Source organism: Kogia breviceps, chromosome 8 (genome assembly GCF_026419965.1).
Source record: "Kogia breviceps isolate mKogBre1 chromosome 8, mKogBre1 haplotype 1, whole genome shotgun sequence".
In the NCBI taxonomy this organism is placed as follows: domain Eukaryota; kingdom Metazoa; phylum Chordata; class Mammalia; order Artiodactyla; family Physeteridae; genus Kogia; species Kogia breviceps.
The window spans coordinates 40,476,471-40,504,320 of NC_081317.1; the positions used below are offsets into that span (position 1 = coordinate 40,476,471).

The 27,850-nt window shown below is 36.7% G+C and overlaps 1 protein-coding gene across 4 annotated transcripts in view; it reads left to right on the forward strand.

Moving 5' to 3' along the window:
- Positions 1-2,883: 2,883 nt before the first annotated feature.
- GKAP1 (G kinase anchoring protein 1) overlaps positions 2,884-27,850 on the forward strand; it is an 80,867-nt gene continuing 55,900 nt past the window's right edge. For 3 of the 4 annotated variants that reach the window (XM_059072311.2, XM_067041272.1, XM_059072312.2), the window contains exons 1-6: positions 2,884-2,973; positions 3,421-3,554; positions 11,575-11,828; positions 14,412-14,555; positions 23,290-23,367; positions 26,614-26,737. In XM_059072311.2, coding sequence (XP_058928294.1) covers positions 11,619-11,828; positions 14,412-14,555; positions 23,290-23,367; positions 26,614-26,737 — 556 coding nt within the window. In that variant the 5' untranslated portion in view covers positions 2,884-2,973; positions 3,421-3,554; positions 11,575-11,618. Of the gene's footprint in view, positions 2,974-3,420; positions 3,555-11,574; positions 11,829-14,411; positions 14,556-23,289; positions 23,368-26,613; positions 26,738-27,850 lie in introns of those variants that run through there. The other variant, XM_067041273.1, reaches the window with a different exon arrangement.

Below are 27,850 nucleotides of genomic sequence, written 5' to 3' on the forward strand. Positions count from 1 at the left end.
ATAGAAATTTATACCTTGCTCACAAAATAATCCAGAGTGGGTGTTCCAGGCAAATGGGCAGCTCTCCTTCATCCCTGCACGTTCTTTCTTGTGGTTCTGCCAACCCCAGGGACTTGTAGTCATCTGCATAATCCAGTTGGCAGGAAGGAAAAACGCATGAAGGAGGCACACTAGCCTGGCAGTGGCCGACATCATCTCTGCTCACATTCCAGTAGCAGTAACTTCACATTTGACCATACCCAACTGAAAGAATGGCTGAGAAAAATAGTCTCTGTGGTCAGGAAGAAAGAGAGAATACATTGTGATGGACAATTAGCAGTCTCCCAAAATGATCTTGTTTCTTATTTCACTGAGAAAATAGAAGCAACTAGAAAAGATCTTCTACTTTGTCCCACTATCAAATCCACAAAACTACTTTGATATGTCCCATATATGTGGGGACTGGAGGGATTATATTTCTAGGCTGTCCCCAATCACAAAGGGGCAGTTTCCAAGCTTTCAGTTAGAACAACATGGTCATAATGACCACACCACCTAATCACCAAGTTCAAATATACCTTCTTTCCTTGAACTTTTCGACCTCTGCGGTTTTGGATATTGTGACCAACCCTCCTTCCTGCCCCTGTCTTTGTGAAACTCCAATGTATCTTGCTTTGGTGATTCTGCATTTCTCTGGTTCTTCTCCCACTTCCTCCTCTCTTTCTTTGCTGGCTTCTCTATCTAGATTAGATCCCTTCTTTATTTGTTGGCTTTTCTCATCTAGGTCTGAGCTTCTTAAAGTTTAATGTGATACAAATCACTTGGGGTTCTTGTTAAACTGAAGACCTGATTCAGCAGGTCTGGGGTGGGGAGGGCTGAGATTCCACCTTTCCAACAAACCCCCTGGTGATGCTGGGCCAGTGTGGCTGGGCCATTGACCATGCTTTGAGTAGCAAGGTTCTAAAGATGTTCTCCAAGATTCTGCCCTTTGTTTTCTTCTTCTTTCACAGTGATATCACTGCTAGGCTGATAACTTCCCAATCTATCTTGTAGTTCAACCCTCTTACCCTTACTTCAAAACCTTTACATCTAACTTCACCGTGTCCACCTCTATCTGGCTGTCTCAACAATCTTTCAAACCCTTAAAATGTCCAAGTCTAAATTGATCTCTCAAGAAGCAGTTCCTATTCCTATCTCTAATTGTCTTTTTAAAATCTTCTATAATTATCTCCAAACTCAAAACCTCCATTACCTTTTATTTTTCAATTCCTCCTTCATGTATGTTCTCAAGCAATCCCCTCTTACTGGAAAACCAATTAATCAAATGCCAAATTCTATAGATTCTGCTTCCACATCATCTTTTAGCCAAGCTCTTTTAAATTCCTCCTGCCTTACCTTTAGTTCAGATTTATCATTACCTTTTACCTGGCCTATTGCAAGTCTATCTAACCATTTTCCCACCGCTCATTTCTGTATCCATTCACAGAGAGATCAAAGAAAAGCAAGGTTTTTAAACCCCCAAACTTTTAAACCACAAAACTAAGGAATGATTTGAATACAAATTCTTCCACTTGGCATCCCAGGCCCCATTCTCCTCTGTGTCTGCCACTTCTCAACGTGCCCTAGAGCCTTACCATTTGCTTTTCCTGAACACAACTTCCATTGATTCACCTTCATATATGTTCTCATGCTGTCTCTTCTTGCTGTAAAACCATCCCCATCTCCTTCAAGGTCAATCCCAAATGCCTTCTCCTTACTGCCTTTCTTTCCTGATTCCTCAGGCAGGTCTGAGCAGTTCCCTGACATTCTGCAGTACTCTGTATTTTTCACATGGCATCTGTCATGGTTTGTCTTTTGACTGTTTTATCCTTGTTTTATTTCTTATTTTGAAGGCAAGGGTAACAGCTTTAACTTCCCTCTGTAACCCTGCAGCGTCTTACCTATGGGGGCGTCTACTATTAGTTGAAAGAAAGTGATTTAGGAAGATAATGTGACGCAACGGTAAGCAGCACAGAATTTGAAGTCAGGACAGCTGTGTTTCTGCTGTGCCGTTTATTCGATGTGAGGCTTTGGGTAAGTCACTTAACTTGGCTTGTAAAATGAGAATCCTACTACCTGATGGAGCACCAAGGGAGGTAACGTGAAAGTGCTGTAACTCTACAGAGAACTGAGCAATGTTCATTATTTTCCTTACAGAGAACTGATGCAGTGTTTCTATTCAAATCTTGTTTGCAGGACCAAACCTACTTCACTAACTGGAGGTCGAGCCCGGAGGGGCTGGGAATTCGGGCCCCCACGTTCCACTGGCCCTTTTCCACTGCAGGGCTCTCTAACTGCTCTCCGCGATGCAGGTGAAGCCGCCGAACTGCGGGGGAATAGCCTGGAGTCCTATTCTCTCTGGAGGCCTCCGTCCTTCCACCTACTCCGGGTAAGACCTTCTCTTCCCGATAACCCCGAAGACCGCGGCGCCGCCGCCTACGTGAGACGTTTGGACCCTGCCCGGCCCCCGTAGCTCCCCTTCTCCCAGCAGGTGGGTCTGGTCCTTTCCCCCAACTCCGGACGCTCACGTCACCCGCGAACCTCTACCCACGCGACAGCGCCGCAACTAACCTAGAAAATAAACAAACCTCCGCGCGCGGCGGCTGGCGCGCCAGGCCCCTCCCCCGCTCCGCCCCGCGGCTCTCACGCCGCCCCCTCAGCCGGGACTTCCCTCCCGCCCTCGGCTCGCGGCCGCGTTTTCCCCGCCCCTCACCGCAGCCCGCAGCCGCGCTCCCCGCCGCTGTCCGCCCGGCCCGGCGCCCCGGGGCCCGTTAGTGCTCCGCGCCCGCTCGCGGGGCCGCCGTACGACCCCCGCCCGGCGCGAGCCCGCCCCTTCCCCCCGACACTTGACCCAGCGCAGTCCCAACGTCCAGTGCGGCCGCCCCAGGAGCCGCGGAGCGGCGGCGGCGGGGGGAGGAGGGAGAGGAGGGCCGTGCTGGCGGCCGGGGAGGCCCGGTGAGTATGCGGAGGGCGGGCCGCCTCGCGGGGGTCCGCTCCGGGGCCCCTGAGGCGGTGGTGGAGGCTCGGCCGCGCCGCTCCGTGCGCCCCGGTCTCGGCAGTTGGGGACTCGGCCTGAGGCGATGGGCCCCGCTGTCCGGAGCCGCTGGGCAGAGTGCGCGGGAGGGCCGCTCCTTGGGAAGGGCCGCGGCCCCGACGCTCGGCGCTGGTCTCGGGGGCGGCGGAGAGAGACCCGCGCCGACCTCAGGCCCAGGCGCCCGGGAGGTGCCTGCGGCTCCCGAGACCTCGCGGGGGCCGGGGCCGGGGTCGACCGCGGTCGCGGGGCCGTCGAGTGACAGGTGCCGCCGCCCCCTCCCCGCCGCGGGCATCGCGCTCCCGCCCGGGGAACCAGGCGCTCGGAAATTTCTGGAGCTTCGACCTGACTCGCTGTTTTCTCCCTTTCAGGTTTTGAAGCCGCTTCTCTGCCCGAGTTAGGTCTCGCCCAGCTCTGTTTCCTTCTCTATGTACTTTGCGCGAATAAGTTTTGGAGCATCGGTTAACAGCCTGTGGGTGAAATTTGGCTTTCATTCGTGAATGAGGTATAGTGAATTACTTTTTGAGTAAAGTGCTCCTCCTCCTCTCCGCTAACTATTGAAGAGTAAACGGGAGAAGGGTTTTGAATTTTGTTTGTTTGTTGTAGTTATTGTTTGGAACAAGCAGTCTTCCAGAATTTTTGTCATCTCTAGCACTTAGGGTGCTTGGTAGATATTGAACAGTGATAAGAAATGACTTATTAAATTGTCTTTTCTCTCCGCCTTGTTTTAGATTTTTCATTCTTAACCTTAGCTAGATTCTACAGTTGAGTAGGTGCTATGGCACTAATGAAAGATTATCTTTCCTCTACTGAAAAGCCAGTGAAATTTTCTTTGCACCGTTCAGTACTATTTCTTTACGTAGTAAACGTGCTTGTGATTGTAACCTGAATTATCAATTTAATAAATTTGACTTGCAGCCATAAGAATATTGAACTTTGTGGCAATTAAAATTTTTTAAAATCTTTAATCTGTGGAAACGTAGTTTTTTTTCTCAACAGGTTCATAACACTTAAGTTCTCATCAGTCAAATCCTAATTAATGGAAGATATTGTCATAAATGGTTACAACAAACTTATCTATAAGATAGTCAGGTGGCTTCACTCTTTAAGAGTGAAGATGCCAGAAGTTGACCAAGAGATCACTGGGGCAAATGAAAATACATGTGCTTTATTCATGGGCGAATCCCTTAGGTCCTCAACCGGTACCTGCTTGTACCTTTTGCCTAGGTTTTTCAACCCATAGAAATTAGGTGATGCAGATTGGAGAGGGGAGGCAGTATTTAACTATGAAGAAAAAAATGGAATTTAGAGCATACCCATTAAGTTTATATGGTTTGTTTGCATTAAGTTTGTTGCGAGCAAAGTTTTGGTATGCTCTTGGCACTTACTGGTTGTGAACCTTACTTTATAAGAAGCCAAAGTGAAAGATATTGTGTAGTTGTGTTATTTGAGGAACAGAACGTGAAATAATACGATAAAAAAATTTCACCAGGTAATAAGTCACTCATACTCAGTGCCATTTCATTTTATGGTTTTTGTTTTTTTTTTAATCTAAGCTACATTTCAGTGAGACCACACTAGTTGGTATCTACATGGTATTCACTTCTTTTTTCATCAGGCTTACTGGTCGATAGTGTTAATGGAAGATGACTGTCATTCCATTTTATAAAAGATATATTTGGTCTTGATTGAGGAGCTTATACATATACCAGTTTTGAAGTGCCCTCATTGTAGTTGCCTGGACTGAGGTATGGCTGCTCCTACCAGCTTTCTTGACCTTAGAGAGATCATAGTCTAAACGGATTACATCATAGTGGCACTGGTCCTCAGAACCTTAGTAGAGGAGCCCAAGAGGATCAGCTGTTTATAAATCCCTCTGCTTGCAATTTAGGCTATTCTTTTTTTTTTTTTTTTTTGTAGGCTATTCTTTTTAAAAAGTAGTTTACTTAAGCTCCTCATGTATCCTAGTTCTTTTTAATCAGTACTTTGAAACCAGTTGTGTTTCCTAAACAAACATGTTTCCTAAACAGTTAGTTGTGATAATCAGTAGAATGGCCCTTACAATGAAGCAACTTTGAACTGCTAATAATCACTGTTAACTCACATTTGCATTCTGGGAATTGAGGATTATCTCTAGCGCGCTTTGCATTTTCTTTTGCTCCATTCTATTTTAGAGCCTGTCTTTGAATGCATAGATAGCTGTGTACTTGGGGAATGTAAATATTTTTTTAAAAACCAAATTCACTAAATGTATCTTCTGTGTGCCAGGTCCTGTAGTTTTGTTAGGGGTGGAAAGAGGAAGCTCTTACCTTTCAGGATATTGAAATCAGGATTATAAGGGGCTAGGCACAACAGTAAACAGATAATTTTAATTAAATATATTTATTAATAAAAGTAAATATAAACTACAGAAATATTACAAAGGAGGGAATGATTAAACAGGCAGGTCAGAGAAAGCTTTATAGAGATCCTAGCATCTGAGCAGGATTTTAAGGAACAAATACAAGTTGTAAGTGGAAGAGATGGAGGGCATTTTAGGCAAAAGGCACAGCAAAAAGATTTGAACAAGTAAAACTAAATGTGTGGTCAGGAAATTTTAAGTAGTTTGTTTTGCTGGAGTACGAAATCTGAGGAAGGACAGTTGCAGCCCTAACATATGCTCTGATATTTAATAAGTAATTGGCTTTTCTAATATTGAGTATATATAAAGTGGAGACTTCACTATAATTTGATTTTGCTGCTATTTTAAGTATAGAGGAGTTAATAGTTTTTACTAATGGATTCATTAAGAAATTATAGAATGTTGCACTTATATGTAATGAGCTGCCTGTATATTTATATTTGTAAACTTATTTTTTCTTGTGCATTTGACCTGAAACATTTGTTTTCAAATTTTCTTTTGTCTTCCTTCAACTACTTAAATTAGCCTTTAATTTATTATTATTATTATTTTTTTTTTTTTCAGTACGTGGGCCTCTCACTGTTGTGGCCTCTCCCGTTGCGGAGCACAGGCTCCGGACGCTCAGGCTCAGCGGCCATGGCTCAGCGGCCATGGCTCACAGGCCCAGCCGCTCTGCGGCATGTGGGATCTTCCCGGACCGGGGCACGAACCCGTGTCCCCTGCATCGGCAGGCGGATTCTCAACCACTGCGCCACCAGGGAAGCCCTAAATTATTTTTTAAAAGGAGACTCAGGATTTCCCTGGTGGTCCAGTGGTTAGGACTGCAGGTTTGATCCCTGGTCCGGGAAGTAAGATCCCATATGCTGCGGGGAGTGGCCAATAAATAAATAAATAAAATAAAAGGAGACTCAAAAGGAAGAGGGAGAAACATAGGAAATAATCATTAAGTTTCTGGACTAAAAACCTAATTTGTGTAGTATTTTAGTAATTTGTAACTATTTAACATAGAGCACTAGCCACTGCATTCATAGACTGACCAGTGTAGGTAGCTTAGTGGATGTCCACTGTATTTTTGTTTTGTGTAACTTAATTATGTCCTTGTTATTTAAGTGTATGTTTATAAATGAGCATTTATATATACTCAAGTATCTGGATTTTAAAGACCACGTGATGGAGAAAGAAAGGGAAAATAACAGGGGGAGGGAGAAGAACTCTGAATCTATTTATCCAAGTATCTCTTGGATATGACCATAGGTGGAGATGCAGAAGTTTAGGACACAAGACCTCTAACCCTAGCCTCACAAGAATACTAACCCTAGCCTTCCCCTGAAATAATATCTTTAAAAGTCTAATGTTTTTGTGGTCTGTTTATTTATCTCTTTTTCTCTTCAAGGTTTTAAAGCAGTTTCAAATGAATTCCTGGATTGTATAACATGATTATCTTTTTGCAAATTCTGAAAAATTTGTTAATGAAGGCAATGTTCTCTTAAAAACATGCACCATAATCAGTCTTTGACAATTGCTTTGTGTCATTTATCTTCTCAATCACTAACATAAAAGGACCTGAGGCATGTCACTGTTAATTCTGACCTGTAGTTGCCCTTTTTAAGTTTTGACACGGCAGAAAAATCAATATTGCATTGATTACATTATGTTTTTCTTTTTTGAATTTGGGTATAGATGACCATTTTTCCTTTTCAGGATGAGAGTTTTTTCTTATAGAAGGAATATGGTCATTACAGATATTTGGGGAAATAGTGAAAACTTTAGAAAGGAAAAGGAGTAGTCCCATGCATTTCCTTCTTTTGGTATGTAAATAAATAATACACATATTTACAAATTGGGGATTACTTTTATATTTTTATTCCCTTTATTCATTTAAAATTTACATTTCCCCCCTCTTCCACCTCTGAAGTACTGGTTAGTGTATGGTATATAGATTTTTGACATAAAATACAGATTTTTCTCATGGCTAATGAGATAGTTGATGTGTTGGCTGTTTATCTTTTTTTTTTTTTTTTTTAAGTACAGCGTGAGTACAGATGATGAACCCTTCCAGTTGTCCCATCTGCTTACACCCTCAGCTGCTGAGTAGAGCTATTTTTGGCCTTTAATATTTACTATTATGTGGAGTATAGTGCAGGTGGCTACAACTCTCCTGTTCTCCTACCTGTACCCCTTACCAAACAAGGGATCATTGGAAGTGAGCATTTCCCCTTTCCATTTACCCTTTCATTAGTTAGAGAAAGTATTTTAACACATGGGTTGCTAAGATGTAGCATAGGTAGCTGCCTCAGAAAAATAATTATTTTGAGTTTATCACTGATTGTTTTCTCAGTTAACAGTATTTGTTCTAATGCTTTCTTTTCACTTTGTCTTTCTTTTATTCTTTTCATTCATTCAGGAAGCATTTATTGCTTGTTGTGTGTGTCCACTGTATAAGACATAGTCTCTACTGTGATTCTTGGGTTTCAGATAGATTGGTGTTTTCCTTATGCATTATGTTAGGTATAATCTTTAGGTCTCTGACTCTTCAGTGGCTTACTGCTCAACCACAAATTCTCAATGCCTAAAAACTTTTTTCTCTTCATTTCAAAGAAAAAAAATTTCTGTGAGCTTTGGAGAGATATTTAGAACACCGTGAACATTTCACTCATGCAGAACAATCCAAATATGAAATTCACAGTTTGATATCAGTCCTGAAATGGAGAGGAAATGTATTTGTGTAAGCTATCAGTGATGATAAGGTTAGATTATATTGCAATAACAACCTGAAAACCTCAGCAGCTTAAAGTTGCAAAGTTGCTTTCTTGCTCAAGCTACATATCCATTACAGGTTAGTAAGGAGATTTTGTTCATTGTAGTTTTAGAGTCCATCAGACTTGACTGTAGGAGGCTTCATCTCAGCATACACTTCCACAATAACAGAAGCAGAGAAAAGAGAACACGGTGAACCATGTTCTGGCTTTTAAAGCTTTTTAAAGCTTATATTTCACTGGTAGTCACATGGCCAGCCTGCATTCAACATGAGAGTGATACGCAGTTCTCTTTCAGGGAGGGGCAGTGAATATTTGTGAACAGCTATCATATGCAATTTATAGTTGCGACAGTTAAAATTAAATACAGTAGTTGTAGAGCAGCTGTGTAGGATTAGTGTACCTAAAGTGGTCAAAGCTACTAAAACTTACAGGATTTTAACATGGCACGTTGAAGTTGAAGCAGAATTAATGTTTTCCATAATATTTTTGGGTCTGGAATTTCCTTTTCATTTTTTAATGTTTTCTTCCTTATAGTGACTTATAAAGCCTTAATTCTCATGTCTGTGGGAAAGATTTAAGCCTAAAAGTACGTCATAATTTTAATGGTGTGATGTCATCTCTGTATGTTGTGGTATTTTCTCTTAATCCGTATGCTTCTGAACTTAGGAGCGATAGGTATTAACGTGGTATTGTAATAAAAATACTTTGATTTCATAACTATTAGATGACATCTTCAAATCTCAGTTCTTCTATTGATTTTTTTAATTGTTTAACAAAAAATTGAAAGATTTCCAAATAATTTTCTAGATTCTTAGGTTAAGATAGAAGATTGAACATATGCTTCTCATTTTTGTTCCCTCCTGAAAACATGCAAACTGTAGTGTGTGGTTAGCTTTCAAAATGGACCTCAGTGATCCTCACCTCTTAGTATTCACACTTTTACACAGTCCCTTCCCACAATGAATAGGGTGGACCTGTGTAAACAGTAGGATATTGTGGAAATAACAGTAGCTAGTTCAGGTATGAGTACTGTGGCTGGAGAAAGACATAATAAAACTATAAAGAAAAACAAAGGAATAAGTAACAAATCAGGATAATTATCTCTGGACAGATTGGGAGTTGGGGGGTTGCTATTGGGGAGAGCCATGGGGTGGGTTAACATTTTGTTAATCTTAGTGCTAGGTACTTGGATTGTTCCTTCTTTTAAAAAAACTTAATAGTTTATTCAATTATGTACCCAATACATTTCAGAATAAAAATAAACAAGTTTCTCAGTTTCACAGTTTATTAAGAGAATCTGTTTCTTTTGAATTGAGAGAGTACTTAGTCTTCTAGTAGTTACAAGGCTTCTTACTTAGAAATTGCAGAGTAAGGTTCAGCAAATCTAGTTTCAGGTCCTGACTTTGCCAGTAACTTGCAGAGTGACCTAACCAGTCTAAGTACCAGTTGCCTCATCTGTAAAAAAGGATTTGGGTTAGATATTACTAGAGGACCTTTTTTTGTAAAAAAATTTTTTAAATTGGTATATAGTTGATTTACAATGTTGTGTTAGTTTCTGGTGTACAGCAAAGTGATTCAGTTTTTTATATATATATATATTTTACTAGAGGACCTTTGCTATCCTGTCTTAAGCTTAAAAGGCTCTTAAAAAGCTGAAAGGTACCAACAAGGGATTAATTTCCAAAATATACAAACAGCTCATATAGCTTAACATAAAAAAACCCAATCAAAAAATAGGCAGAAGACCTAAATAGACATTTCTTCAAAGAAGACATACAGATGGCCAACAGGCGCATGAAAGATGCTCAGTATTGCTAACTATTAGTGAAATGCAAATCTAAACTACAGTGATGTATCACCTCACACCAGTCAGAATGGCCATCATTAAAAAGTACAAATGATAAATGCTGGGGAGGCTGTGGAGAAAAGGGAACCCTCCTGCACTGTTGGTGGGAATGGAAATTGGGGCAGCTGCTATGGAGAACAGTATGGAGGCTCCTGAAAAAACTAAAAATAGAGTTGCCATATGATTCAGCAATCCCACTCCTAGGCATATATCTGGAGAAAACTCTAATTCAAAAAGATACATGCAACCTAAGGTTCACATCAGCACTATTTACAGTAGCCAAAACATGGAAATAACCTAAATGTCCATCGACAGATGAATGGTTAAAGAAGATGTATATACATACAATGGAATATTACTCAGCCATAAACAGAATGAAATTTGTAGCAACATGGATGGACCTACATATGATCATATTAAGTGAAGTAAATCAGAGAAACTCAAATATCATATGATATCACTTATATGTGGAATCTAAAAAAATGATACAAATAAACTTATTTACAAAACAGAAATAGATTCACAGACATAGAAAACAAACTTACACTTACAAAGGGGGGATAGTGGGGGGAGATAAATTAGGAGTTTGGGATTAACATATACACACTACTATATATAAAATAGGTAAACAACAAGCACCTGCTGTATAGCAGAGGGAACTATAATCACTGTCTTATAATAACCTATGATGGAAAAGAATCTGAAAAAGAATATATGTATATATATGTATATAAATAACTGAATCACTTTGCTGTACACTTGAAACTAACACAACATTGTAAATTACCTATATTTCAATAAAAGAAAAAAAGCTAAGAGCGGTAGGGGGCACTGAGACTAGTGAACTAAAAGATAATGGTGGAAGGTGATTTTGAAAAGTTTCCTTTGGTTGAGAGAATTTAAGTTCTCTATTTTGCTGTCACTTCTCTAGAATCAAACTTAAGGCAGAATTTGTATACGGTAAGAATGTTCTTTGTTTCCTATTCCTTTTTTCCTGTCTTGGAAGTTGGGGATAAGCATGTAGTTGGACCAATGGTCTCTGTGTGCAGTGAAAAATGATATTCTGACTCATCCATTGTAAACCATATTGATTTAGGATGTTCTCCATAAATACGTATATATTAATCAGATTTAGGATGTTCTTCATAAATATGTATATATTAGGATATTCTTCATAAGTATGTAAACATACAGCAGTGTATTTAAAAGAAAGAGGAAAATCATTAATTTTTGGAAACTGTATATGGAAAAATGAGTACATTGTATTGGTGGTATTCTTGTAATAATTGTGAAATCTCATATCATTTTTCTGTTTTATATTATACAATCTTATGTTGTTTACTTAAGTTTAAAAAGTATGTTACTGCCAATAGAACTGTGTGTATGAATCCAACTGTTACTAAATTCAGTGTCAGGAGAATGTGTGTGTGTGTGTGTGTGAGTGTGTGTGTATTTGTTCTAAAATCTGAAACAAATTTTACTGTGTTTATTCATCTGCCTCCTTTCTCCCTTCCCACAGGAATTATTCTTGACCAGAAGTATTTTAAAAGAAAAATCCTTACAATGGCTTCAGCAGTACTTAGTTCTGTTCCCACTACTGCTTCTCGTTTTGCCTTGTTGCAAGTGGATAGTGGCAGTGGTTCTGATTCTGAGCCTGGGAAAGACAAAGGTCGGAATACTGGAAAGTCTCAAACAAATAAATCAGCTACAAATGAGAAAAAAAGAGAGAAAAGAAGAAAAAAGAAGGAACAGCAACAGAGTGAAGCAAATGAGGTAGCAATTATAATTATTCATGTCTGCTTTCCCAGTAGGTTGTATGTGTCCTGAGGGCAGATACTATCTTGTTGACCTATGTATCCACAGTTCCTCGTCCATAGGTACTTGGTAAATATGACTTGAATGAATGGATATAAATTTGTGTGTATGTGAAGTCAGATGTAATGAACATATTTTAAATTGCCTTCTTTTTTGTCTATGGAAGCTTATGTGCTCATTCCAAAAAGTTTCTGAAAAACAAGAAAGTCTTAAGGAAACAAAGGTCATTTTTAAATATAACTAGAGATATAACAAATTAATATTTTGGTATGTGTTTTCTGTATACATATATAAGTTTACTTGAATATATAGATACATTCATATTTTACTTAAATGAAAATGAAACTATATAATAGAGTTTCATAACTGGCTTTTTAAAAATTAGCATGAGCAGTTTTCCATATGAGTAAATAAAGATCTACATTATTTTATCCACATTATTTAAAATTATGTGGCTTTGTCATAGTTTACTTAATCGGATTGTTGTGATAAACATTTAGGTTGTTTCCCCGTTTTTTCTTTTTTCTTTTTCTTTTTTTACTGTTATAGACAATAAGCCTATGACTAGCCTTGAACATACATTTTTATGCATTTGATGGTCATCTGTTTCTTAAGGGTAGTAAACAGGCCCTTCTCCCCTACGCATGCCTAGCATGAGTTACATGACCAACATTTAATGTGCCCATTTATTTTTAAAAGAAATGTTGAAAAACAACTCTAGCCTGTGTCTGTTTATCTTTTAACAGAAGAAGCAGTCAGGTATTAAGGACTTTTCTCAATATCACTTAATGAGAGAAGTAGTAAAAGTGTTTTTTTTCCTGCTATATTCATTTTATAATATCCCAAGACTTAGAAAAAGCCTTTTAAATTTGTTTATTTCTATCACCATTGCTTTCTAAGTATCTCTTTAAAGTGCCACACAGAGAGTCACTTTATTTATTTATTTATTTATTTATTTATTTATTTATTTATTTTTGTGGTACACGGGCCTCTCACTGCTGTGGCCTCTCCCATTGCGGAGCGCAGGCTCCAGACGCTCAGGCTCAGCGGCCATGGCTCACGGGCCCAGCCGCTCTGCTGCATGTGGGATCTTCCCGGACCGGGGCACGAACCCGTGTCCCCTGCATCGGCAGGCGGATTCTCAACCACTGCACCACCAGGGAAGCCCGAGAGTCACTTTAAAAGACATTTTTCTCACCATACAACCTTTCAGAAGTCCAGTCTTCAACAGAACTTTTGATTGCCTATTATTTTCTTTTTGGTATTAGGTGTGGGGAACAGAAAATAAGGTAATAGTGGGGTTTACATTACATTACTGAGAATGAGCCTGAGGATCCTCCCTTCCCACTTCCACAGCTATAGTTCTGTCAATCTACTTTCTGTAATAAATCAGTAGTGTACCTGCCATGGCTTTGTCTCTAGCAGCATCCCCGCTGTCTTTTCCACAGCAGAAAACAGCTGGTTAAAGCGATGTTTGTATCTCATTACTCCCTCTTGCAGAACAGTCTATTGATTATCAGTTAAATTGTTGATCCTTGATTTAAAGCCTCTTCATTGGATTCTTAGGGCTGCTGTAACAAAGTACCACAAACCAGGTGGCTTAAAACAACAGAAGTTTATTCTCTTAACAGTTCTAGAGGCTGGAAGTTCTAACCATGGTGTCAGCAGGGCCAGGCGCTCTCTGAGACTGAGTAGGCTCCCTCCTTGCCTCTTCCTAGTTTCTTATGGTAGCTGTCAGTCCTTGACATTCCTTGGCTAGTGGCTGCATCTTTCCAGTCTGCCTCTTCTGTTACATGGTGTTCTCTTTGTGTATCTTTGTGTTTACCCTTCCTTGGATTAGGGCCCACCCTAATTCAGTATAACCTTAATCTTAACTTGAGTATATTTGCAAAGATCCTATTTCCAAATAAGATCACATTCACAGACAGCAAGGGTTAGGCCTACAACATATTTTTTGAGAGAATACAGTTTAATCCATAGTAGCCTTTCAGTATTTTTCTCCCTGTTTCAACCTCTGTGACTGAGGTTTTTCTTATTGTTGGGAGTGGCTTGGCCAGTACAGTTTTTAGTTCATTATGTTACTTTGTGGACTAGGCCCTGTATTTGTCAGGACTAGCAAAGTAGTTGTTAGAGTTCCTTAAGCTATCTTCTCTTACTATTTAAACTTTTAAATTTATAAGCTATTAACCTTTAATCTTATTGAACCCTATTGTTTTGCATTTTAAAAGCATACTTGTTATCCTGTTCTCTACTCCTATAAACTTCCCTTTAGTAAAGCAGACTGATTAAAATGGTGGCATAATAGAGTATAATCCATTCTCACTTATTCATCATTTCATCTAGAAATCCACCAGAATTATCTCAAATGCTGGTGAAATTAGCATTCTACAAAGACTACAAAAAATTCAAAAAGTGACTTTGTGAGTTAGCATAATGAGTATTTAGAAGTATTAAAAATATTGATTTCTTAACTTCCAAAAAAATCATTTGTATCCCAGGATTGGTAAACTGAATTTAATTTTTTGTTTGTTTGTTTCATAGCTCAGGAATCTTGCTTTTAAGAAAATTCCCCAGAAATCCTCCCATGCCATTTGTAATGCTCAGCATGAGCTATCATTACCAAACCCGGTACAGAAGGATTTACGGGAAGAAAATTGGCAAGAGTGGAGACAAAGAGATGAGCAGGTACAGCTAAGTAAATCAAATTGTTTTGCTTTGGTTTTCAGTGAATTTTTGCATTTTTAAGATAGCAGTGCAACTGAGGAGCATTTTATATTGGATTAACTCACATGTGTTTGCTACTTTTTATAAGAGGTTCTGGTTTTTATCTACTAGGAAAGCAGATTGACACATTTATTATATTTGTTAGTTTTGGCAATTTCAAGCAGTTATTTTCTGAGTTTTAAATTCATCTGCCTTTTTACAAATGAGGGAGAGATAGGGAAGGGAGAAAAACAGGATCAAATTATTTCAAGTAAAAAAATCACATTTGTAAGACCAGAGGTCTCTTATTAAAAATAGTCAGTGAAATCATTAGAGAAGTGCAAATCAAAACTACAATGAGGTATCATCTCACAGCAGTCAGAATGGTGGTCATCAAAAAAATCTACAAACAAATGCTGGAGAGGGTGTGGAGAAAAGGGAACCCTCTTGCACTGTTGGTGGGAATGTAAATTGTTACAGTCACTATGGAGAACAGTATGGAGGTTCCTTAAAAACTAAAAATAGAACTACCGTACGACCCAGCAATCCCACTACTGGGCATATACCCTGAGAAAACCATAATTCAAAAGGAGTCATGTACCACAATGTTCATTGCAGCTCTGTTTACAATAGCCAGGACATGGAAGCAACTTAAGTGTCCATCGACTGATGAATGGACAAAGATGTGGCACATATATACAATGAAATATTACTCAGCCATAAAAAACTTGAGTTATTTGTAGTGAGGTGAATGGACCTAGAGACTCACACAGAGGGAAGTATGTCAGAAAGAGAAAAACAAATATCGTATGCTAACACATATGTATGGAATCTTAAAAAAAAAAAAGGTTCTGAAGAACCTAGGGGCAGGACAGGAATAAAGACGCAGATGTAGAGAATGGACTTGAGGACACGGGAAGGGGGAAGGGTAAGCTGGGACGCAGTGAGAGAGTGGCATGGACAGATATACACTAGCAAATGTAAAATAGATAGCTAGTGGGAAGCAGCCGCATAGCACAGGGAGATCAGCTCGGTGCTTTGTGACCACCTAGAGGGGTAGGATAGGGAGGGTGGAGGGAGACGCAAGAGGGAGGAGATATGGGGATATATGTATATGTATAGCTGATTCACTTTGTTATAAAGCAGAAACTAACACACCATTGTAAAGCAATTATACTCCAATAAAGATGTTAAAAAAAAATACTCAGTGACAGCTTTACTTAAAGAAAGAAAGACTTTGAGGGGAAACTTTTCCTTTTCAACCTTGTTGTAAAATAGTTTATGACATTTGTTTGGTTTTTTAACCTATTTATATGATGTTTTGTTCTTTTATGCCTCTATTAAATAAATGTCATTAATAACCAAATCAAAGAGATAATTTAATAAAACCAATCAATTTCTTTTTGTGTGTGTGGTATCCAGGAAAATAACACACTAAGCCTGGAATGTACTCTAGGAGGTGCTGTATGTATGGGAAGTAAATAGTTATTTTCTTATCTGTTAAACTGCCATTTGATCTGTTGGGAATAGGTATTGTTTTAGCAGATGTTTGGCTTAATGGAGTGGCTGTACCTATCATGCTTGGGTTACCAGGTTTGAAAGAATTAGACTAGGGACTTCCCTGGTGGTGCAGTGGTTAAGATTGCCTGCCAATGCAGGGGACATGCGTTCGATCCCTGGTCAAGGAAGATCCCACATGCCGAGGAGCAACTAAGCTCGTGTGCCACAACTACTGAGCTTGTGCTCTAGAGCCCACGAGCCGCAACTACTGAGGCTGCGTGCCACAACTACTGAAGCCCATGCACCTAGAGCCCGTGCCCCACAACAAGAGGAGCCACTGCGATGAGAAGCCTGCACACTGCAATGAAGAGTAGCCCCTACTCGCCACAACTAGAGAAAGTCCTTGTACAGCAACAGAGACCCAACGCAGCCAATAAATAAGTAAATAAATGTTCCTATAAAAAAAAAGAATTAGACTATACTAAACTATGCTTTTAACATAAACTATGTTAATTATAACATTTTCTATAGAATTTTGTAGTGCCTCAGGCTCATCTTTATGAGCATCAGTTATTACACTAGGGCTGTGCAAAAATGATATTTCTGAGCATTGGTAAACTGGATAAATCATCTTGTATTATTCTAGAGGGGTTGATTCTTTTTTCCTTCTACAGCATTCATTATGACAATTTTTTTCTGGTTTACAAGTATTGTTAATGTAATGATCTACTTGTTTAGACAGTAATAGAATTTGCTAGTGTTTTCACCAGAGAGAATTTCTCCCAGTGGCCCAAGAGGCACTGGAAAATTAATAAAGGAAAACTACTCAATTTTGCACCAAAATAAATGCCACGTAATAGGGGAACTTAAGTACAGATATTTGATTGCCCTTCTTCCTGCCGCCATTGATTGCTGCCAAAATGACCAGGTAATTATGAGAAGGAAATAGTCAACTTGGCCCCAACCCTATATAAAAATATCATCCAAGGCTGAGGAACTTTGAGGAATTTCAGCTAGATATACTATTGATGGGTCACTTAGGAAAACCTGGTACCTTATTTGGAAGTCTCACTTGTAGGAAAATAATCAAGGTCATGAGAAGTAAAGTAGTTCTTGGGATAATTACAGCGACAAGTGAAAAAGAGATAAGGGCAAGCTTTGGGACTGATGGACAGTATACCACCTGGAATCTATTTTACTGTGTGGAATAATAGATTTTAAAAGTAGGAACCAGACAGTGACTGTACTAGGCAGAAGGTATACAGTTGTGGTGGGTGTTCTCCCTCACACAGGGAAACAGCACTATGAGAAACTCCACGTGTTGAGGGCTGAGCCAGTCAAAAAGCTGGATATAGAAATCCTGTCTGTTATGTGGCTGCTTATTTTAAACACAAAAGAGAAATGCTAAGACAAAATTTAGTACTCTTAAATTATCAAAGTGATAATGTAAATATACATTGGCTAAGCCTCAGCATAAAATCTGAGAGCTGGCATTAAACAGCAACAAGATAGACAGTAAAGAAACATCCACTCCACTTACTTAGAAGCAAACACTGGATCGTAGTTGATCTCATGTCAGCTGAAGAAAAGTTTCTGCCACATAAAAGGGGAAGAACATTGTACTTAATGTCCAAAGTGAAAGTGTACTTTGAAAAAGATTTGCTACAGGGAACAGAGAAATTGATTTTAGACAGCACCTATTTTTTGCTTTAATAAAAACAAAGGAGCTAGAACAGTTTGTAAAAGTCAAGGTGATGGTAATGTTATATAAAAAGTTGAAATAATAGACTGAGATGAAAAATCAGGTAAGAGAAATTAAAAGGAAGATGAGCAGAATACAAAATTTCTTTGCAGAGGTGTATACATCAAAGGAGGTATGCGTTTCACACTTGAAGTGGGTAGATTTTATGTGATATGTGATACATAAAATATGTGAATTATATCTCAGTAAAGCTGTTTAAAAATAGAATAGGCCATGACTTTGATTTGATTGTATTCAGAATTTTTACCATTTCTTTTTAATATTGAATCAAGATCAAGAGACATATTGTTCACCATCACTTGTTGCCTGGGAATAAATCTCAGTGTAGGTGTTGTTCAGGTATAACCTCATATTTGTTGTAGTGCATTGATAATACTGATTCCAGTATTACCTTTTTAAAATTTTACATCATGGCTCAAAAATAATAGAAAAATCTCTTCTCATGGATATTCAGTGATAAATAGATCAAATTTTATTGTGTATTTCTTACTCATGTTGTATTGATTCAGACTCCACATATCACTGGTTTTGTCCAACTCTGAAGTTGAATATCTGCTAGCATGTGCATAGTTAATTGTTTTTTCACATTGTAGCCTCTAGTACATCTACCTGATAAAGGCATTTTGCCAATAGTTCTGTTTTTTGTTTGTTTGTGAGTGTGATATTTCTTGTTAAACTTGTGGCTGGTATAATAAGTCTATTGTTGATAGTTTGACTTGCACCTGGTTTTAGTGTAAGCAGTGCTCTTTGTTTTTTTGGCTTTTTCTTTAGCAACAAAATTCATCACTTTTGTTCTGGAAAGCATTACTTGGTACTTGTTCTGTTCTCGAAAGACTCATACAGGTCATTGTGCTTTGGAAGTGAAACAAAAACTATGTCTTTAGGCCGCTGGTCTGACCATGTTTCATAGCAGGAAGCTAGGAACAAATAGATTGATGACACAATAAATTGAAATTTCAAATATTCACTATGTTAATTTTCTATTTATAATTTTCCTTTTCATTTGCTTATGTGACAATCACTCTTGTGCTGACACATACAGATTTATATTCTGTATTCACTATATTAGAGTCCTGTTCATTTTAAAATTCATGTGTTTTTATAAGTTGCATTATTTACTATTTTCATTACTATTAATCTTTCAGTGAATCATTGAACCATTTTTATTACTTTGAGATATAATTAAAGCATACAACTTAATAAATGTAAACACTCAAAAGATATGAAGATGCATTAATGAGATGAACCGAACCTGATCGTTAGTATGAACACGTAGATACAGTTTTTGTAGAATATTTACAACCTTTAAAATCATAATGTTCAATAAGACTACTGGAAGATTTCTGGAAAATGATTCTGCTTTCCAAATTAGTGAAGGTATATGTTCCACACTTTGAAAATCACTGAGTTAGAGGACCAGAAGGTGCTACTGCTACTGTGGCTAAACACTTGGCTACAAGTGTTAGATGTCCTCAGAATGTTGTTGTGTGTTGTTTTACAATAACCCTGTTCCCCTGAGAAATGAAGATTAATTCTTCATTTGGGATTTGTTTTGCTTGGATTTAAAGTGGGTAAAATTTTTATGGTACTTCAATTTACAAATTTTTAAAAATCTAGTTACAAAATATTTACTGTCCTTCTCATTTTTCATTGGTTCTTCATACTCTTTAACTGATCATAAACCCTTGAGCTATAGGTTTATTTATTTAAATAGAAAAAAAATGTTTTACTACTAGATGGGGATAGGAGGCAATGAAGGAAGCCAGGAGGAAGGGGATCTGAAGTACTCCATCTTGGGCACATGTAAGTATCTTCTCCAATCCTGTAGGCATTTTAGTGCCTACTATTTCCTCTTTTTCTTCCTTTCCTCCTCCTCCCATAAGTACAGAGAAAATGATGAGGAATTCTCAATTTGCAAACTTAACATATAAGATACTTTTTAAAAATCATGGTTTTATTTGCATTTTCATGTCCAGTGCCTGTCTTTCAGGCACAGATTTTTTTCCCTCCCAGTTCTACCTCTACATGTACTGATTAATTACATTGACAGCAGTCTTATGATTAACTAATTCTCTAATTAAGGAATGTTTAGAGAATTTGGAATCATGTTTTCTTTCTCTTTCCTGGTTATAGTAGTCTTGTGTTACCTTTCTCCCTGTTATCTGGAGTAAAAAATCTTATCTTTGATTCAGTCTTCTTTCATTCTTCATATTTAATCAGTGTTCTGAAACTTGGTCATTCTTTGCTGAGAAATAGCCGCCTTTGTTTCCTGCATTGCTATGTTCAGGTCCAGGTTCCTGTATGCTGAAACTGCTGTGGTTTAGCCAGACCCATTGATTCTAAGTTCTCATTCTTCTAATATGACAGTTTATTTCTTTAAAATTACTCTTATCAGTGTTCCTCTTTCATCTATCCTGAATCCATAATTTTTAGGGAGTGTCTGGAACCTAATTTTACCCTACCTAAGCAATCTTATTTTCTACTATTCTCCAGCATAGAGAAGGGGAATTCTAATTTATTGTGTGTAACTCTTGTGCCAGGTAGACACTGTGCTAGGTACTTTACATATGTTATAGCTCTAAATTTTCAGAACTACACTGCAAGGTTGATATTTCTATTTCCTTTCTATTTATGAAGAAACTGAGATTCACAGAAGTTACATAACTTGCCCCAGATCACAGCTAGAATGGGTGGAATAGAAATTTAAATTATCCACCTGTGTGATCTCCCAAAGCCTGGGTTTTTTCCACATCTCTCTTATATTGTATAGAATTTATCTTTTATCATGTATCCCATAATATATATATTCTTAATATCATACTTTTTATTCACCTGACTCTTTCCTCCTAAAATTCTTCCATTCATTTTGCTACCTATCCAAATTATATCTCTTCTTTAAGGACCAACTTAGTTTCTTTTCTGTATGCTTCTTTGAATTCTGTTTCTTGTTTACCTTTTTTCTGTCAACTTTTGTAGCACTTTTAATATCTTATTCTATTTTCTGTATGTCATGTGTGTTAGTTTTTTATTCCAAACTAGAGTAGAAATTCTTTGAGGGCAAAAACCAAATTTTTGCTGCTACTTTAAAGGACTAGAGGCAAAGTACATAGAGGGTTCTCTGTGAATCCTTATAGGCTGAATGATCATACAGTGACATTTGGGAAGTTTTTCCTAGTTTTCAAAGAGTTAAACTGAAATTTAAATCATTTTTGCCTAACCGTCTTTCCTTGTATACTAGTTTTTGTTAATAATTAAAAGGTAAATGTAAGCTTTAAACTGCTATATTTAGAATCAAATGCTGGGGAGAGCTGTATTTTTCACTTTTAAAAGTTCCATTTCATTCAGTTTTTATCATTTTCTTAGAATCAGCTGTCTTAATATCTAAGTTACTTGAGATAGTTTGAAAAAAAAATAATGGCATCTTGCAAGACTCCCAACTTTGTCTCCTCTTCTGGCCACTAATTTATTTTTGGAATATCAGTCAGAATATGTGACATATTGGAAATAATCTTAAATGTGTTTTCTGTAAATGTTAAGTGTCATTAATATGGATTAAAAGCTTAGTGGTAAATTTAACCAACTTTTCTCAGAATAGACTTAAGTAATTTTGTTACTTTTTTTATGTTGGGATGACTGCTATGCTCTAATTACATTGAAATATTTTGTACTCAGTTTGCTTTGAGTTTAGGTGGAGAAATTGATGTAAACTTCCTTTTTTGTGTAACAGTAACATGAATCCACTTCCTTTTTACCTTTTAACTGTATATTGTTTTTTAATATACATTTATATAATAAAGTACTTAAAAGGTTAACCTTTTAAAAAAGGTTACTTTTTCCTGATTGTTACTAATTTGGATAGAATTAATTCTTCAGTTCTTTTCAGTTACTCCATAGAAAAAGTATGTACAGTTTACTTGGGGCTTAACCAGAATTTCTAGTGCTATATGCCCTTATTTACCATTTTAATTCTAACTATTTTTCTCTGAGATTAATTTTTTTCTGTGATAAACCTATTGTCTTAGTATAGGATTGGATGAAATGCTTTGATTAGAAGTAAAAGATTTATTAGTTCATGGTGTCCAGTGTTAACATTTTTCTACTTTTTAAGGTGTCCCTGTGAAACATGACTTCTTTTTGGAATTGGTTTCTGTTTTAGTTTAGTTTTTTTTTTTAAATCGTTAAACAACAGAAACAATTCTGAATAACTTTGGCAGAAAACAATTTGACAAAATGATACTGAGTGATTCACAGATTTGAATTAAAAACTAAACAGTGAGACCTTGGGAAAGATGGAAATAAAGGAATTCTGAGCTGCTCAGAGGCATGAACTAGTACACTCACTTTTAGAGACTATCATCAGCTGATTGAACCCCACTTACTTTGTGTGTGTTCTCAAATTTTAGTTCCTAGGAGAACAAAAAAGAGTTAGGTCCTTTGCTCCCATCCTGTTGTTGGTGATACCATACACATATTTGTGTGGGTGTGGTAGTGGGTGGTATATAGAATTAGGTGATTGGCTGTGTTGCTAGAATCCTAGGACACTGGATTGAATTGTAGTTATTCAAAGGAATAAAGGAAGGGATTATGGACAGACAAAAACAAGGGATGTCTACTAAATTTATGCTTTTATTACACAGTATGCATAGGTCTATACATACATGTAAATAAATCCAGGATGTTTACATGTGGCAGCTATCCTATTCAGCTGCAGATATACCTTATCCCCAAAGGTAGACAACCCAAAGTCCCATCCAGCCACTGTACCAATTCTGTTTGGCAATTGGGAAAAGTAATTCTTAGAGAGTAATTTGATTGGAGGGTGGCAGAAGCTAGATTATAAGTTAAGGTGAGATTGAGTGGTGAGAAAGAGGAACCAAAAGATACAGATCACAAAGAACCATTTTATTATAGTGTTAGAGGAATTTAAAGGTAGGGAAGTCATACAAAAGGAATAAAAAGATAGCAGTAAAAAGATGCACTACAATTTTTCTGTAACATCAGGCATATACCAGGACAATTGGTCCCTTATTTAAAGGTTCTATACCTGTGAATTAGTCTGTATTAAGTAAATGGTATGTTTTATAATGCTTATTGAGTTTTCAGTATTCTTATATTTTTGAGTAATAATCACTGTTATATATTTTCTGTGTCCAAAACTAGATAGCATCTTTAACATCTATTATGGTGTCAATTCCTTTGTGAGATTTTTTTTTTTTATTACAGTAAAAAGATTATTATACAACAGATAATTGACAATGAGGAAATAAAAATATCAAAATAGTATGTTTTTACTTTGGTATCTTCTATAAAACACAGAGTTCTCTACTTTGGCATGGATAGATAACTTTGGAGAACCCAGACTTTATTAAAATATTTGTTTTCTTATCCTGTATATATTGTCGTGTTGTATAATGCTATTATCTGTTTGTCGTTAAACTTTCTTTTTATTTTTAGCTGACATCTGAAATGTTTGAAGCAGATCTTGAGAAGGCATTGTTGCTAAGTAAATTAGAATATGAAGAACACAAAAAGGTATTTACACATTTATGGATTTAGATGTTTTAGGTTTAAGTGGTCAAAAGTTAGAACCACCTTTCCTGAATTTTGTATAAAAGTTCCTTAAGGTTTGTCCTAAAAATTTATCCTTGTAACAAAGTAATTAACAAAGTTTTCATGAGATGTCTCCTCAAGTTCTGAGAGAGAACAGAAACACGAGCACTGAGCTTTGTCTGGTGATTTGGAATGTTCAGTTAAGAAATTTCTCCAACCAAGATGAAGGGAGAGAGGAAATGAGGCTAATAGCAGATGATTTATTTTAACTTATTTTAAATGAACATAGAAAATAGTTAAATTTTAAAAATTTAAGTAACTGTGAGTACAGGGGCATCCATTAAGAGACCCTCTGCTAGACATATACTACTAATTAACTGAAGTAAGTAGAACGACATTTCTGATAATTTGGCCTTGTGAATTCAGCACTTATCACTAAACTTTGATATTGGGCTGTGTGTTGAAATGCATTCTACAGCTTGTAACTGTAGGGACATTTACACAGAAAGTAGTGTTTGTTTCCAGTTTCTATGTTTAAATTGAGCATTTATATCATCTCCATATTATTTGACATTTTAGTCCTTTACATATATTGGGAATTTTTTTTGGTCTGTAAAGTTTATTCAACTTGTGGTTACTCAGTGGTTGATCATAAATGGCGTCTGGTCATGCGTAAGGGCCTTTATACTATGTCTTGTACACTAGCTTCTTCACTCAAGAGGAAGGGAGGAGAAGAATTAACATTTACAGTAGATGATTTTGCTATTTATTTATAGCTCAAGGGAAGAAGGTTAGACTGGACTTGGTACACTATATGTGTTAGTTTCATTTTCCATGTCCCCATTCCTTTTATCCAGAATAATCAAGAATAACTGTAATGCTTGTTGTTACTTGTCCGTTTAGACACAAAGCTGGCAATTACAAAAGTGGATACAGCTAGCTTTACTATGATTTAATCATTTAAATGGACTTTCACATTACACTGGAAAAATCCTTCTGACTTGCCCAGTTTGAAGATAAAATTTATGAAAAAGAATATTATCATACAATGATGATTTGTTGTTGTTAGATATATGTCTACATTCTAAAGCTAAAAGGATTAGCTTTACCTATAGAGAAGGAGTAGAGTAGATGGTGTTGGTAAAATATGCTCCCAGCCAGTTTTTTTGGCGCATAGGCCTGGTACCTAAAAGCATAGGTTTTATCAGGCTATAATGACTCTCAGAGAATGGAGAAACTCCTTTTGTATGTGATGGCTAGTTTGATGTGATTACATTGATGTAGCCATTGAGTTTTAAGTCAATATTCCAATAAAATAACTATAATTATTTTAGCCTAAGGATTTTTATTATAGCTAAGGTGTGGGATGGCATTTTCTATTCTGTCACTCATTCACCAGTTATTTTTTTGACTAGCTAAAATTTGCTAGGCATACAGTACAAAGATAAAGACATGGTCCAAGCTATTGAGTTCAGTGAAGGAGACACACCCATAATTGTAGTGTATAGTATTGAGAGATTTTATGTTTTCAGTGCAGTGGGAATTCAGCAAGATAGAAGAATTTTCTGTGCTTTTGATGGGGGTGGGTTTTAGGAAAGGATTCTTTTTTTTAATTTGATAAATTTGAATGTTACAATTTGTAAATTTAAGGTATACAGTGTGTTACTTTGATACATTTATATATTGTAATATGATTGCCAGTGAAGCAATATTTATCATATTACAGCATTGTAGTATAGTATTATTGACTATATTCATTATATTGTGCATTGGATCTCTATGGTTTATTTATTACTCATTATAAGTTTGTATACTTAAACACCATACCCCCATCCCCATCCCCTGGTAACCACCATTTTACCCATTTTATTTTAACAGGTTTGACTTTTTTTTTTTTTTAAAGATTCCACATATAAGTGATATCGTACAGTACTTGTCTTCCTTTGTCTAACTTATCTCGCTTAGCAAAATGTGCTCAAGGTCTATCCATGTTGTCACAAATGGCAGGATATCTTAGGAAAGCATTCTTAAAGAGTCTTAATGTATTAGTAGTTCAGCAGTAGGCAAGAGAAAGTAGGCATTCTCAGGGAAGGAGTGACAAGTATATAAGACATGTACACATGAAAGAGTAGCATTTTGAAAAACTATAATTTACGGACCTAGAGTTGCTGGAGATACTGCCACCAGAATAGAATATAAAGAACCTCATGTACAGGCTAAGGAGATTGAGTTTTATACATTTGTTGGCAGAGAGCTATTGAATATTTTTAACTTTCAGATTGATTTCAGGTTTTCATTTTAGAAACTTATGCCGTAACAGTGTAGAAGATGAATGGAGGGGCTAAAATTAGAGAGTGTTGCAGTGTCAAGCTAGAGAAGACAGGGGAGGTGACAGAAGGTATGAATAAACGAGAATAGATTTAAGAGATCTTTAGGAGATAAACTCAGCAAGACGTAGGGACTAATTTGCATATGAAGAGTATAGGAAGAATAAGCAAGGATGACTGAGGTTATTAGCCTAGACAGTTGTGTAGATGATGGTGGCATTAAGCAAAGTACTTACTAGAAGATCAAGCAGGGAAGGCAGGGTGAACATATTTAGTTTGCAGATGTTTATTGAACATTCTGTTTGAGTTGTCTGTACATACACAAGTCATCAGGTAGAACTTTAAATTTTGAGTTTGAGGAACAACAGGTATAAAGCATAAGAAGAATAGGTTAAGAATGGAATAATGATAAACAGCGGCTGCATTTTTAAGAATATAGTTAGGGAAAGAGAAACCAGTGAAGGAGACTTAAGAATAGTCAGAAGTGTATTGAGAAAACCAAGAGATGCTTGAAAAAATAATGTCTTTGGATTTGGCATTGAAGAGGAGGGTGACTTTAATTTTAGTGTCAGAGACTAGCAGAATCCAGATTTCAGTGTGGTCAAGAAAGGAAATTGACTGTAGATTATTGTGTTAAGTTTGGTCCTGAAATGAAGAAGAAGAGGGTGGCAACTACGAGTTACAGACCAAGGAATAGCTTTTTATTTTTATTTTAGTGTTTAAGAGGGAAGAGATTGAGTGTATAAATAAACAGGTGTCTTTTTATACGGTTTGGCTAGCCTATGTTTTGATTTTCTTATTTGCCTCTTTAAAAAATAAAACTTTAAGAAACATTGCCCATTGGTTAGTTGATTTTACTAGTGTTAAACCAAGCTTAATTATTGTTGGTAATTTTTTTTAGGAATATGAAAATGCTGAAAATGCATCAACTCAGTCAAGGGTTATGAATAAAAAAGACAAAAGAAAGACTCATCAGGGAAAAGACAAACCTCTCACAATATCACTAAAAGAGTTTCAATCTGAAGGTAATATACGTATGAAATCTATTACACTAAAGAATCTATTCTTAGTCCTTGTATAATTTCATTTTAAGTACCTCTCTAATTTTTAAAATAAGTAAAGATTGTTTTATTAATATGTTACTTAAAATGTAAAAAATGTAAACCTGCTTGAAAATAAACTATTTGGGGGTTAAAGTAATTTAAAATCAGTCATTAAAACCTCATAAAATTTCAATAAGATTTTATATATTTCTGAATTTGTTGCTTTTCTAAAACTCACTGAAAATAAAAATTGATATTTGTAGTTTTTGAGTCATCTTGAAACATATTGTCCTTGTACATAAATTGATTTGGCTTACACTAGACCAGGAATAGTATTTTCAGATTTCATCCATTACTGGTCAACCTCTTCAAGTTATCTGGAACTATATCTTAGAAAATTAAAATGTAAATTTTTAGAATGAGACTTACTATCAGAAATCTCTTTATAATATCATTTGTATTGGTTTTATTGAACAAAGAAGACTAGGAAATTATACCATCCACTGAACTTTTGAAGACAGAGCACAAAGCACATTATTTTTGAATTGGGAAATGGTGAAAACTCTAAGTCTGTGCTGTATAATATGGTAACTACTATTCATGTGTGGCAATTTAAAGATAAGTTAATTAAAATGAACTAAAATTTAAAATTCCTTAGTTGCATTAGCCACATTTGGTGCTCAGTAGCCATATGTAACTAGTAGCTTCAGTGTTAGACACACAGGTATAGAACATTACTGTCATCACAGAAAATTTTAATGAAGAGTGCTGTGCTTTTACCAATCAGAATAGTTGCTAACTGGATAAACAACAAGGTCCTACCGTATAGCACAAGGAACTGTATTCAAAAAGAAAAAAGAATAGTTGCTGACCAAATGAACAGCTGTTTCTTCACTGACCAAGAAGTCAGTTTGACTCATATGAATTTAAGCTTAATACATTGGGCATTTGTTCCATGAGGATTAATAAGACCATAGCAATAATCTAAAAAAACCCCAACCCCCCAAATACTTCACTGTTTTCAGAAATAAGCCTACCTGTGAAGTTAGGAATAATTTAGAGGACCATATTGTTTTCGTTTAAGGATGAGGAAAC